Genomic DNA, 10,850 nt, shown 5'->3' on the forward strand with positions numbered 1-10,850 from the left:
TGATGCGGTACTCTCAACCTGGCACTTCATAAAATGCTTAGTACTTCACAAATACTAACTTAACTTCTGCAGTAAATACAATCTGCTAATACCTCTGTTAAACACTTTCTAAAGGAGACTTTTTATGTTCAAAACTACTAAGCACATATGATGTCCCATAAGCCACTTAACGTTATTTCTGCTACATTCATCCTTCACCTTTTTCTTTCATTTTATTGTCTAAAACATGGATATTTCCCATATTATTTTTACTTATCTGATTAGTTTCATGTTATACAGCAGAAATGTTTGCAACTTAAAGATAAGCAAATGCAGTTGTCTTTGCAGGCTGATGATTTCACTTTGGGAACTGCAGGAATCTCCCAATGCCATTCTGAAACTATATCGCCTCAAAAAGTTATAGGCACTAGAACAGTAAAAATGTTATAACTATTAAGAAAGAAATGTATTTTTGTTTAACTGAACACAAGGCTAATGAGAAATAAAGTTCAGGAACAGTAAGCAAACCCAAGTCTTTCAGCATCTTCCTCTTTATTTACTGGTAGCATTTCTATGGTACAGAGGAATATTGAGATCAGGAGTCTTTGATGAAGTACAGTAACAACAAACATAACAAATCAGCTTTGCTTTTAGCTGCATGAAAGGTACTGGTCAATAGATCAACTGAGACTTACAAGCTTTAAAAACAATGGAAGAAGAAACACATTAATTCAGCTCCTTTTCTAATAAATGGATTGGCCCAATTCAGTGGGACCTTAAGAAACTAACACTTGTCTGATATACATAGACTTTACAAGAGTTTCCAAAGCACCCTCAGATATCAGAAGTCAATGTCTCATCTGGGATACAAATGCCTCAAGGTCTGACTAAAGACCTGGAATTCACTAATAGTCCTTCCACTGACTGGGATGGGCAGGGGGAGACAGAGATGAAACCAGCCAAAAGCAGTGTAAATTAGTCCACCACACTCCATGCAATCACAGGGAAACTGCCACTACCATGGGAGCTGTTCAGTGGCAGTTGAACTCAGGTGTTTCTGCAGTACACAGCTATGACCAGAGCACAGATGTTTCCTACGAGGATACTCTGCCTCTACATTTCTGACATGCAGTGATTTCTCCTTGCATATTCTCACTATGTTCATAGCTTGCATTCAGTTCTTGAGAAAAGGTAGGGGTAGAATGTTAGTGGGTAGTAAGAGGCAATCAAAGATTGTGGTAGCAGTGAGCAGGAGGTGGCACTGCAGAATCCAACTGTAACTTTCTGAGTCAGTCCCTCTAGTATTGCAGAAGCTGTTGCTTTTTTCCATGGAAAACAATGGATTTTGTAAAATACCATGCTTTTTACTTAGCATGTTTGTATTTCCCCCTACAATGTGGCAATATTTTAAAGCAATTTTCCACTAATTCAGTTTGCAGGGTATTTTTGTCTTATGCCCTTAAGAAATCCCTATCTTCTTCTTCAATCTTCATTTTATAAAACATGGGAACATGCCACAAAACCAAATCTGCATGTAAAAAAGTAAATACATAGCCCTTGCACTGCCTTGTGGAAGACATTTTTTTCCTGCAAGAATATATTCCTTTCCCAATAAGCTATCCTCAGCACCCCAACAGCCTCTGTGAGGTCTGTGCGAGATGGCTGTGCAGAGGAATTTGCAGACTTACCTTTGCAGAGGCCCATACACCTCAAGCTGGTAAGACGCAAGAAAGGAGAGCCAGCAGCCCAGCGTGGGCCAGACAAGCGTCCCTCTTGCACTCAGTCTGTACATTGCATTCTGCTCGGGTGTAAGGATGAACTCTCCTCCTCCAACACCAGCCTGAACACTCCATGCAAATACTCAACTAGTCTATTGCAGTTCAGCAGCAGCACCCCCCCACAACACACTTCCCCCCCCCAGCCAAGGTGGTGGGAGCCTGCTCCTTACTCTTCTTCAGTCTGGAGGTGTCTTAGCCAAACTGATTGGGGAAAGTAAACGCTGTCTCAGCTACACATACCTGGGGTTAACAACTATAGCAGTTTTAGAACAACAGATGATTCACAATTGAGTATGTTACAGGTTCTCTTTTTTGTTGTTTTTGGTCAGCCTGGAGAATGCCTACAACTGTCAAAAGCATTTTCTGTATTTGTGGGTGAGTAAGGATGCACATAGCACCTGTGAATGCTCTGTGGTTATAAGCCAGAGTAAGTTATTTTTTACCTTGGTGGCAAGCAGGATTGAGCAGCAAGAGAGCAAACCACTTCTTCAGAGTGAATGAGTGCTGAATAACCTGTTCTTGGAATAACAGCTGTGCATACATTTGCATTCCACTATCTCTTTGTATGCAAAACCTGCTCTGTATGAAACAGGTCTTGAACCTCACGCTGCCCTAATTCCACACCCCACTCTCATTCTCTGTCCCTCTGGACTGGGGTCTCACAAGCCCTTTTGAAGTGTCTACAGCTTGTGCTCTCTGGACCCATCAGCTCTTCCCTCTCCCATTCTCCCTCTCCCAGGAATCTTCAGTTCCCTAACTTCCCTGAAGTCACTGTGCTTTAAGCCTTGTTCACACATATCTTTGGGATTCTTTTTAACTCCTGCCTGTTTCTTCTCAAGTGTCATCCCAGGCAGACTGGCCTGTCCATCTCTTCCAATTCATTGCTTAAATGAGCGTCTGCTGCAGACAAAGACTAAAATAAACTGCAAATCTGTTCATATTTATGGAAGTATAAAGTTTATGTGGTTCTCTATTACCTGTAAATATAAACACTTGGAGATCATTTTCAGCAACTGACTCTTGCTAAAAATCCTTGACAAAGTAATTGGAGACTGCAGTGAAAGCATAAAGTGTAACCCTCCATTCTAATGGCTTTCTATCTAAGGTTCTCTCCTGAGGTACAGATGAATGCCAGTTTTGGATAAAACATCACTGAATCCTCATCGGCCTCCCACAGACTTGAAACTGGAAGAGAGCCGTGGTCCTCTGGCTCTGCGAACACGCAGCACAGCCAAATTCTAACATAAGTAAACCAGTTGCTGTGCATAACACAGCAGCAAACTGCCCGTGCTGTGCACTAACCCTCCTGACTGATACGGAACCGGAGCCGAGGAAGTGGATCCTGGCCGCTGACCCCAGCGTCTCCCAACCCCGGGCGCTCCGCCAGTTCCGGCCGCGTGATTTCCCCCACCGGTGGGCCCCCGGCTCCGCATCCATGGGACCGGAGGAGAGAGCCTCCCGGGCGCGGGGGACGGGACGGCGCAAAGGTGAAGGGGCAAAAGGGAGAGGGGCCGGGGTGGACGCCGTGGGGGCTCCCATGGCGGCAGCAGGGCGAGCAGCCAGCAGCCCCCACCGGAGAGAAGGGCCGAGAGGCGCGCGCCGACGGGGGACTTAAGTGTCCGTGCAGCCGCGGAGCACGGATCGCTCCGCCCGGCTGCTGCCCTGCGGCCTCCCGGGAGCCTCCGGGCCTCTGGAAACGTCCCCCCGGCCGGTGCCGACCCGGCTCCGAGGGGCTTATCCGGTGGAGGTCCCGCCGTGCACCGGCGCCGGTCACCCTGGGCAGCCCTGGGCGGGCGGAACCCTAGAAGGAGCCGGGCTCCGCGCTGTGAGACCCACCCCAGAAATCCCGGAGGTACCGGGAATCAGCCCCGTGCCAGCATTCCGTGGGGCTCACCCTGTGCGAGAGGCTAGGTAACCCCCTCTGTGTGCTACGGCGCTTCACAGAGAGGGGAGGCTGCCCTGTGCTGGCAGTGGAGTGAGCACCAGTAGGAGGGACCATCCCTCCCTTTGCGGCCTCGCTGGGGCGCCTCATCCCCTGCTATCGCTTACCAAGTTGGATGCAGGACACGGCAGTGGCAAGTTGGTGAGTTCTTCCCGTCTCCACACCCAGACCGCTGGCTCCTGCAGGGGAGATGGGAAGAGAAGAAGACTCTGAAAAGCTATCACTGTGGGATAAGGCTGGATGTTCCTCAGGAGAAGTTTATGGCTCTGCAGCAGACAACTTATTTCTCTTTATGCCATATTTAGGCATCAGGTCAACCTCAGACACTGTTCATATTTATGTTCCATGCTTGCTTCTTTCTTTTTCAGTGCTTTTTGAGTGTCAGAAACTACCTCGCTATTAGGTTAAGGGCTGGATGAGGTAATGAAAATAAAGAGTAATTCAGAGTTCATGTTAGCTAACTAGCTTCATGACACTCTAAATGCCACACAGTTCCTAGTCTCCAGCCCTGCTCCCGGCTGGCTCTCCACAAAGAGTGACTTTTTGGGGAATAACGTCATGTATCCTGGGCTCTGCTCCTCTGTCAGCTGGTTGTGGTTTGGTTTCAGTTTTGGTTTTGGTTGTAATTCCTGACATTTCTCTTTTCAGGTCTGTTCTCAAATATCTGGTTATGGCAAGGTGTTGCTGGAGTCCTTGCTGTTGCTGTCATTTTGATTTTGTGTATTCAGTTTGGTAAGTGTGTAAATCAGTTAAAAGAAAATATAATTAGCCTTAGAAATTACCAGAGTTTTAGGTTTCCAGAGCCTCAAAAGGTTTATTCAGAACTTGCCTCATCTCAAACTTAAATAGATGTCTTGTGATAGACTGTTTAAAACTGTGGGCAGGTGCAACCCTTACAGAAACTATAGTTGTCAGAAATACGTAAGTTGTAGAAGAGTCCTTGGAGGGTACGTTTCTGTCACTTTCTTGGATACTTCTACCAGCCCACCTCTGATCATCACTTTAAAAGTATGTCAGCAACCATAGGGGTGCAGGAGGCAGGGTATATAATTAGTTTGCAGTAATTGTTTCTGCTCGGCAGAAGTAATAATGCTACAATTAGGCTTGGATGATTTTAGATGATGCAGTCAGAAACCACTGCGTCAGAAACCTTTTCCAGTTGTAAGAAATAGGTAGACTGGTTTATGTCTTTTTGCAGTAAACCGTTCTTCAGATTTTCCCATCTGTCCTTCCCTGGAACTCTGTCCATCAGATTGGCTGTATTTCCAGAGAAAATGTTACTACATCTCTGAGAGTGAAGCCAGCTGGAACTCCAGTCAGAGCTTTTGCTCTTTGCACAATGCTTCCCTCTTGGTGATAGAAAATCATCAGGAACTGGTAAGGAAACAAAAGGGGAAAGGGGAGGGGGAGTCCTGGTTTCACCCATCTCACTTCTAGGGAGTTGCACAATGAACCAGTGTGTTCTTCCAGCCTCTTAGTCCCGACCGTTTGAAGGCTGATGCAGAGACCATAACAAGTCACAGCATGCAGAAAGCTGTGTGCCTCCTTTCCCTGCGCACAGCAAACATCAGGTTTCAGCAGTTGATGTTTTAGAAAATGCCTGAGGGTTAATGCCCCAGTTAAATTTGGGGCTGCTCACAGCTGTAAGTACTCACATTGAAGGCAACTATCAGGGTAAACATTGTTGGGTGTCATTTATCTTAATTAGGTTCTTTCTTAGCTAGATAGGTTAATGACAGCTGAGTTTGTAGTTATGTTAGCCTTGACCTTTGGAATTAGGAGATAGTTATCACAGCTTGGAGCATCTGTTTCTGTATTATACTGCCATATTAAGAAAGATTTCACCTAGCACAAAGACCTAAGAATGTATTCTTCCACATCTGTTACAGACCTTGATATTTTTAAGCAGCCTCTCCTTAGGTCAGTCAGGCCTATCACAGACACCAGTATAAAGAGTGTGTTGGGTGCAGATGTCAGTTCTATTGCACACACTGGAGCAAGGATCTTCCTTAACTCATCTCTGCAATGTCTTTCACAAAGCTGGCTGATAATAAAAACTCAATATGATGAAGACATGTCAGCAATGGGGAAATGCATTAGCTGCAAAGGTGTTTATTGTTCTTCGAAAGCTTTCTTGTGGAGAGACACTAAAATGATGCATTTGCAGTTCCACAGGAGTTCTGAATATTCAGAAGCATATTGCATCCTCATAGCTGGCATTTTTGTCACTACAGTATCTGAGTGCTGCTTTGATCCTGTCTCAATTCATTTGATATCTGATCAGTTGTAACTTAGAATCATAGAATAGTTAGGGTTGGAAATGACCTCAAGATCATCTAGTTCCAACCTCCCTGCGATGGGCAGGGACACGTCACAATAAACCATGTCACCCAAGGCTCTGTCCAACCTGGCCTTGAACACCACCAGGGATGGAGCATTCACAACTTCCTTGGGCAACCCATTCCAGTGCCTTGCCACCCTCACAGTAAAGAACTTCTTCCTTATATCCAATCTAAACGTCCCCTATTTAAGTTTGAACCCATTGCCCTTTGTCCTGTCACTACAGTCACTGATGAAGAGTCCCTCCTCAGCATCCTTGTAGCCCCCCTTCAGATACTGGAAGGCTGCTATGAGGTCTCCATGCAGCCTTCTCTTCTCCAGGCTGAACAGCCCCAACTTTCTCAGCCTGTCTTCATACGGGAGGTGCTCCAGTCCCCTGATCATCCTCGTGGCCCTCCCTCTGGACTTGTTCCAACAGTTCCATGTCCTTTTTAAGTTGAGGACACCAGAACTGCACACAATACTCCAGGTGAGGTCTCCTGAGAGCAGAGTAAAGGGGCAGGATCACCTCCTTCGACCTGCTGGTCACACTCCTTTTGATGCAGCCCAGGATACAGTTGGTTTTTTGGGGTACGAGGGCACACTGAAGCTGGCTCATGTTAAGTTTCTCGTTGGCCAAAAGTTCTTTCAGTGATGTGCATCACAGGAGATCCAGACACTGCAGTACGTTGTAGATTTAATTTTCATTATTGTTTCTTCCAGGAGAAAGGCAGGATCATTGTTTTGCTTTCGAGCCCTGGGTCAAAGGCTGTGTTTTGATAGCTGCACTGAACATACAAAACTATTCTCATATGGGTTTATTTCTGCAGAGTTTTATGATGAAGATAACAAAGCAAGACCCCTGGATTGGACTCTGTAAAAGAAATGAAGAGTTCTTTTGGGTAGATGGGAAAGCGTTAGACACTACACTGTAAGTCAATGTTGAGGGGTTTTGCTGGTGATACTAGATTATAGGGGAGTAAGGAAGGATAACTAAATCCTTGAAAGAAAGAACTGTAGTGATGTTGAAGGGATGACTATGGAGAGAGCATGGAATACAAAAAAGATTTCACTTAGCATTGTTAAAACTAAACCAAATGAATGTTAGAATCTAAATTTGTGATGCCAGGTTCAGAAGCAACAAAGGAACCACCAAGATAGCAAAGCGATGAGGAGGAAGAATTACAGTAATACAAATTCCTCATTATAGAATACATTTTGCAAAAGTGCAAACCTACATGCAACCTGCACGAGGTTTATAGCTAATTATTTGGGAGGCTTTTAAGATGTTTTCCTGCTTCCTATAGGATGTGTCTACAGAAAAGGCTGCTGGAGGGAAAGGTGAAGCTGTGAATTTATGTTACATGAGCTGCTCTGTGGTCATGGCCCTGTCTTCTATCCCACCAATGGCAGGCCTGGGGAGGTTTGGTCCTCCTCCCAGTGGCTGTCCCATCTTCTCAGAGATTGCCGCTTCTTGTCCTGGGCGGCTGCTGGCAGGAGATGGTAGAATTACCGGTGGCAGTAATAAGCATTGAGATTTCAAAAGCCTGAAATTAACTTAAAAAGTGGAAAATTTAAATACTTTTAAGTTTGTGACAAGACTAGTGGTATGTGACTGTATTCAGTCCATTTCCAAGACTTGAGGGCTTGATCTGATAAAGACCTTACACATTTAATGTGAGATGTGAGCAACACCTAGGCATCTCAAGTTGAAAATTGTAGCCTTTCCTACTCTTGCTTATCCCCTGCCTGTGATACAGACATCCACTGAGGCTTTCATTTTCAGTGATGAAGTTCACATTCTTGGACTTCTGCTTCTGTGCTTGCCTCAGAATCCCCCTTCCATCTTTAGAAAGGCAAACATTTTAATGTCTAAGCTCAGTTGCTGCTGCTGTTACGTTAACACTGGCGGGGTTTGTCTCTTGGCTTTTCCAGAGACCACAGTAGTTTGGTTGCACTATTCACAGAATACTGTCACACTTGGTTTGAGAACAGAAATGGCAAAGAAGACCCTTACCCCTTATACAGGGACACCTACAGTGTGGAAATTGAATTTTGCTTCCTGTTTTCCACCACCCTCTTAACCATAGTACAATGTTCAGTTCTGAGGAAGAGGGAAATGAGAGAAGCATTTGTTTCCCAGCTTGTATTGGGATGTTTTAGCTGTATAAAAGGATGTGGAAGTCAAAGGTGGAGCCAGTCTTGATAGGACAGCGTCCTTGAGAAGGGCAAACCTGAATTCCAGTCTCTGCAATACGGGCATATTTGACATTAAGCGACCACTAGACAAGATGGGGGAGTACTGCAAGTCCTAGATTTTGTATTCTGGTGGCCAGGTCCCATTAGAAAAAGATGATCTTAGTGGTGTTCTCTTCAAAGCACAAGCTACCATCCTGTGATGCCTTGACTATGGTAAATCAGGCTTTGTACAAAGAGAACCTGTGATCCTGAAGTTCTCTTTGCTTTATTGCATTACTTGATTGTGGGTGTCAAAGTAATTGTCTTTCATTCTCTTATACAGGATTGAAGTAAAAGGCTCTGGAAACTGTGCCTATCTTGAATCCAAAGGAGTCTCGGCCTCTGGATGTTATTTAACCAGGAAGTGGGTCTGTAGTTTGAATATTGGCTTATCAGGATAAAGGGGGATGAAGCTACCACACCTGATACTTGGTGCTCTGATGTCTGCACAGACTATGTCTATACTCTGGGACCTGGGAACACATCTCAGCTCCTGCTTGTAGGTGAATGGCTTTTCTGGTAGCCAGAATTCTGCACCCATGGAGGAAGCCTCTGTTGTTTAAACGTAACCATTTAAAAGGCTTCAGCATCTTGATAAGCCATTTCATTGCCCCATTTTTCTAGCTACCACTCATCCTGTAGGTGCCTTTTGATGTGTTATCAGTATTTCTTCCATTAACTCTTCTCTTGTAGGATCAGGAGCAACTGCTCTTTTCCTTTTTGTTGTGCAGTCGGAGGTGTTTGTTCTGCATTTTCCTTAGCCAACCTCTGTGTGCAGGGATGGGTTGTGAAGTGTGGGTCTGCCTGAAATTCTGCAGTGCCTCTCAGATACAGGGTGATGCAGAAATGAGCACTGTTGGTTTGGACAGGATCATTGCAGATTCTGCTCTCCCAGTTTGATGAGGTGCATCTTGTGTGACTCTGCATTATATTGTGTTTTGTTAATGTTATTTTACATTAATCTTGCTAAATTAGCTTGACAGTATTAACACTGTGGGATTTATGTAGCTGCACTACATAACCTGAGGTTCTCCTTCCCACAGCAAAAAGAAAAGTCAGGATAGATAAGAGTATTCACCTGAGCATCTGCATGGATGGGGAAGAAGTTTGAGTTGAAACAGTAATAGTGAAGCTGCAGGCATTAATGTTGTAAAGTTAGCTATAGTTTTCAGTGCAAATAGGCGAAGTCATGAGTAAGGAATAAAAGAATTAACAGCAAAGGATGAATAAGAGAATTGAGAGAAAAGGATGTTCCTCCGCGGCTTTCTCATGGCCTGTGCCTGTCTGAGCACGAGGGTGGACAATCTATTTTCTGGAAGAACAGTAAGTGTTTTCTTCTGTGTGCATATTGTTTTCAGCAGCAACATCCCATGCTGTTGAATTGCTATGAGCCTTAAAGGAACTGAGGCACAATCCCGCTGAACCCTGTCCACTCGTGTCTAGCAGGTAACCTGAAGATTTAAAGTGCACTTTGACCCAGAGGAAGCAAAGCAGCTGGTTTTCCTGGAAGGACTACTCCTATCGGGTATCTAGAGAAGGAAAAAATGGGAAATTCACGTGTAAAGCAGGGCAAAAGAGCTTCCTTGCTCGGCATAAAGTCCGGACTGTTGTTTTTCTTGTGATGTGGATGCTATGGAGAGGACTATGGGCTCTGTGGGACTTCTTGAAGGAGCAAGTGGAGCAATTTTTGGAGTAGCCACTAGAGTGCACTGTAGTTCCAGAAAAGGGAAGCTAATTGCGTCTTCTCGATTGCTGAGAATGTAAAACTGCACCATGTTTGACAGCTCATTTGATGTATGTTTGTTCGTTGGGTTTTCTTGTCCTATTTGTCATTATTTTTGCCTTTACTGTGTTTTTATGCAGATTTAATTTCTGTTTACTTTTGTTCAGCATCTTGTTTATGGCTTCGTTATTTTCTGTGGCAATGGGACCTTGCTGTAACAGGACCATGCAGTATGGTTATTGTTAACAACTGACTTTACTATGGTTATTTATATCTGAGCACTAATTTTGCTGAGCTACCCTTTTAATAATTGCTTATATTCTTTATAGGCACAGTAACAGGACTCTATGGTCTGAACAGCCTAATAATCTATGTGTTAATTTATATGTAACTAGTTGGGGAGGTGTTATTCTGCAATCCTTTTAACTTAACTAGCTCTGAAGGATATGGTATGTGCAATAGTCCTGAAAAGGTACTTACTAAATATCTTTACAGAGCCTCTGAATTACAGTGGTTTGTGTCTTAGTATGGTGCCATTAACAGTATTTTTTTAGCTCAGGTACCATATGGGGGAAAAGAAAATCACCAGACTAAAGCAAAAAAGTTCAGGTTTTGAATATGAAAAGATCTTCAGTCATAATGTTGGCATTAACAGGAGACAAGACATTTCACCCAAAGAAGAGAGCATCTTACTTTCTAACGCTTCTGACACACTTTCATGTTTCAGAATGTGTCAGACTTTTAACAAAAGCATGTAACTGAAATGCTGAAGTACTCCTGTGGAAACTGTGCTGAAATGTACATAGAGAAACGCACAAACTACAGTAACCTTGGAGGGAAAGGTGGAATTTTCTGCGTTTGTTCTTGTAAG

General features: G+C 44.2%; 1 protein-coding gene across 3 annotated transcripts; it reads left to right on the forward strand.

The window, feature by feature from the left end:
* Positions 1-3,108: 3,108 nt before the first annotated feature.
* LOC133281193 (C-type lectin domain family 2 member L-like) lies at positions 3,109-10,484 on the forward strand. Of its 3 annotated transcripts, XM_061476466.1 has the most exons (6): positions 3,109-3,244; positions 4,348-4,431; positions 4,898-5,076; positions 6,849-6,949; positions 8,540-8,624; positions 9,703-10,484. In XM_061476466.1, the coding sequence occupies exons 1-6, from the start codon at positions 3,193-3,195 to the stop codon at positions 9,709-9,711; spliced, it is 510 nt and encodes a 169-aa protein (XP_061332450.1). In that variant the 5' UTR covers positions 3,109-3,192; the 3' UTR covers positions 9,712-10,484. The 3 variants fall into 3 exon arrangements, with proteins under 3 accessions (XP_061332450.1, XP_061332449.1, XP_061332451.1); XM_061476465.1 differs by having other exon boundaries at positions 8,540-10,484; XM_061476467.1 differs by lacking the exon at positions 3,109-3,244 and adding an exon at positions 3,619-3,836 and having other exon boundaries at positions 8,540-10,484.
* Positions 10,485-10,850: the final 366 nt, after the last annotated feature.

This window comes from Pezoporus flaviventris, unplaced genomic scaffold (genome assembly GCF_033815535.1).
Source record: "Pezoporus flaviventris isolate CSIRO_AGI_PZ_B2104156 unplaced genomic scaffold, CSIRO_AGI_Pfla_v1 ptg000096l, whole genome shotgun sequence".
NCBI classification, from domain to species: Eukaryota; Metazoa; Chordata; class Aves; order Psittaciformes; family Psittacidae; genus Pezoporus; species Pezoporus flaviventris.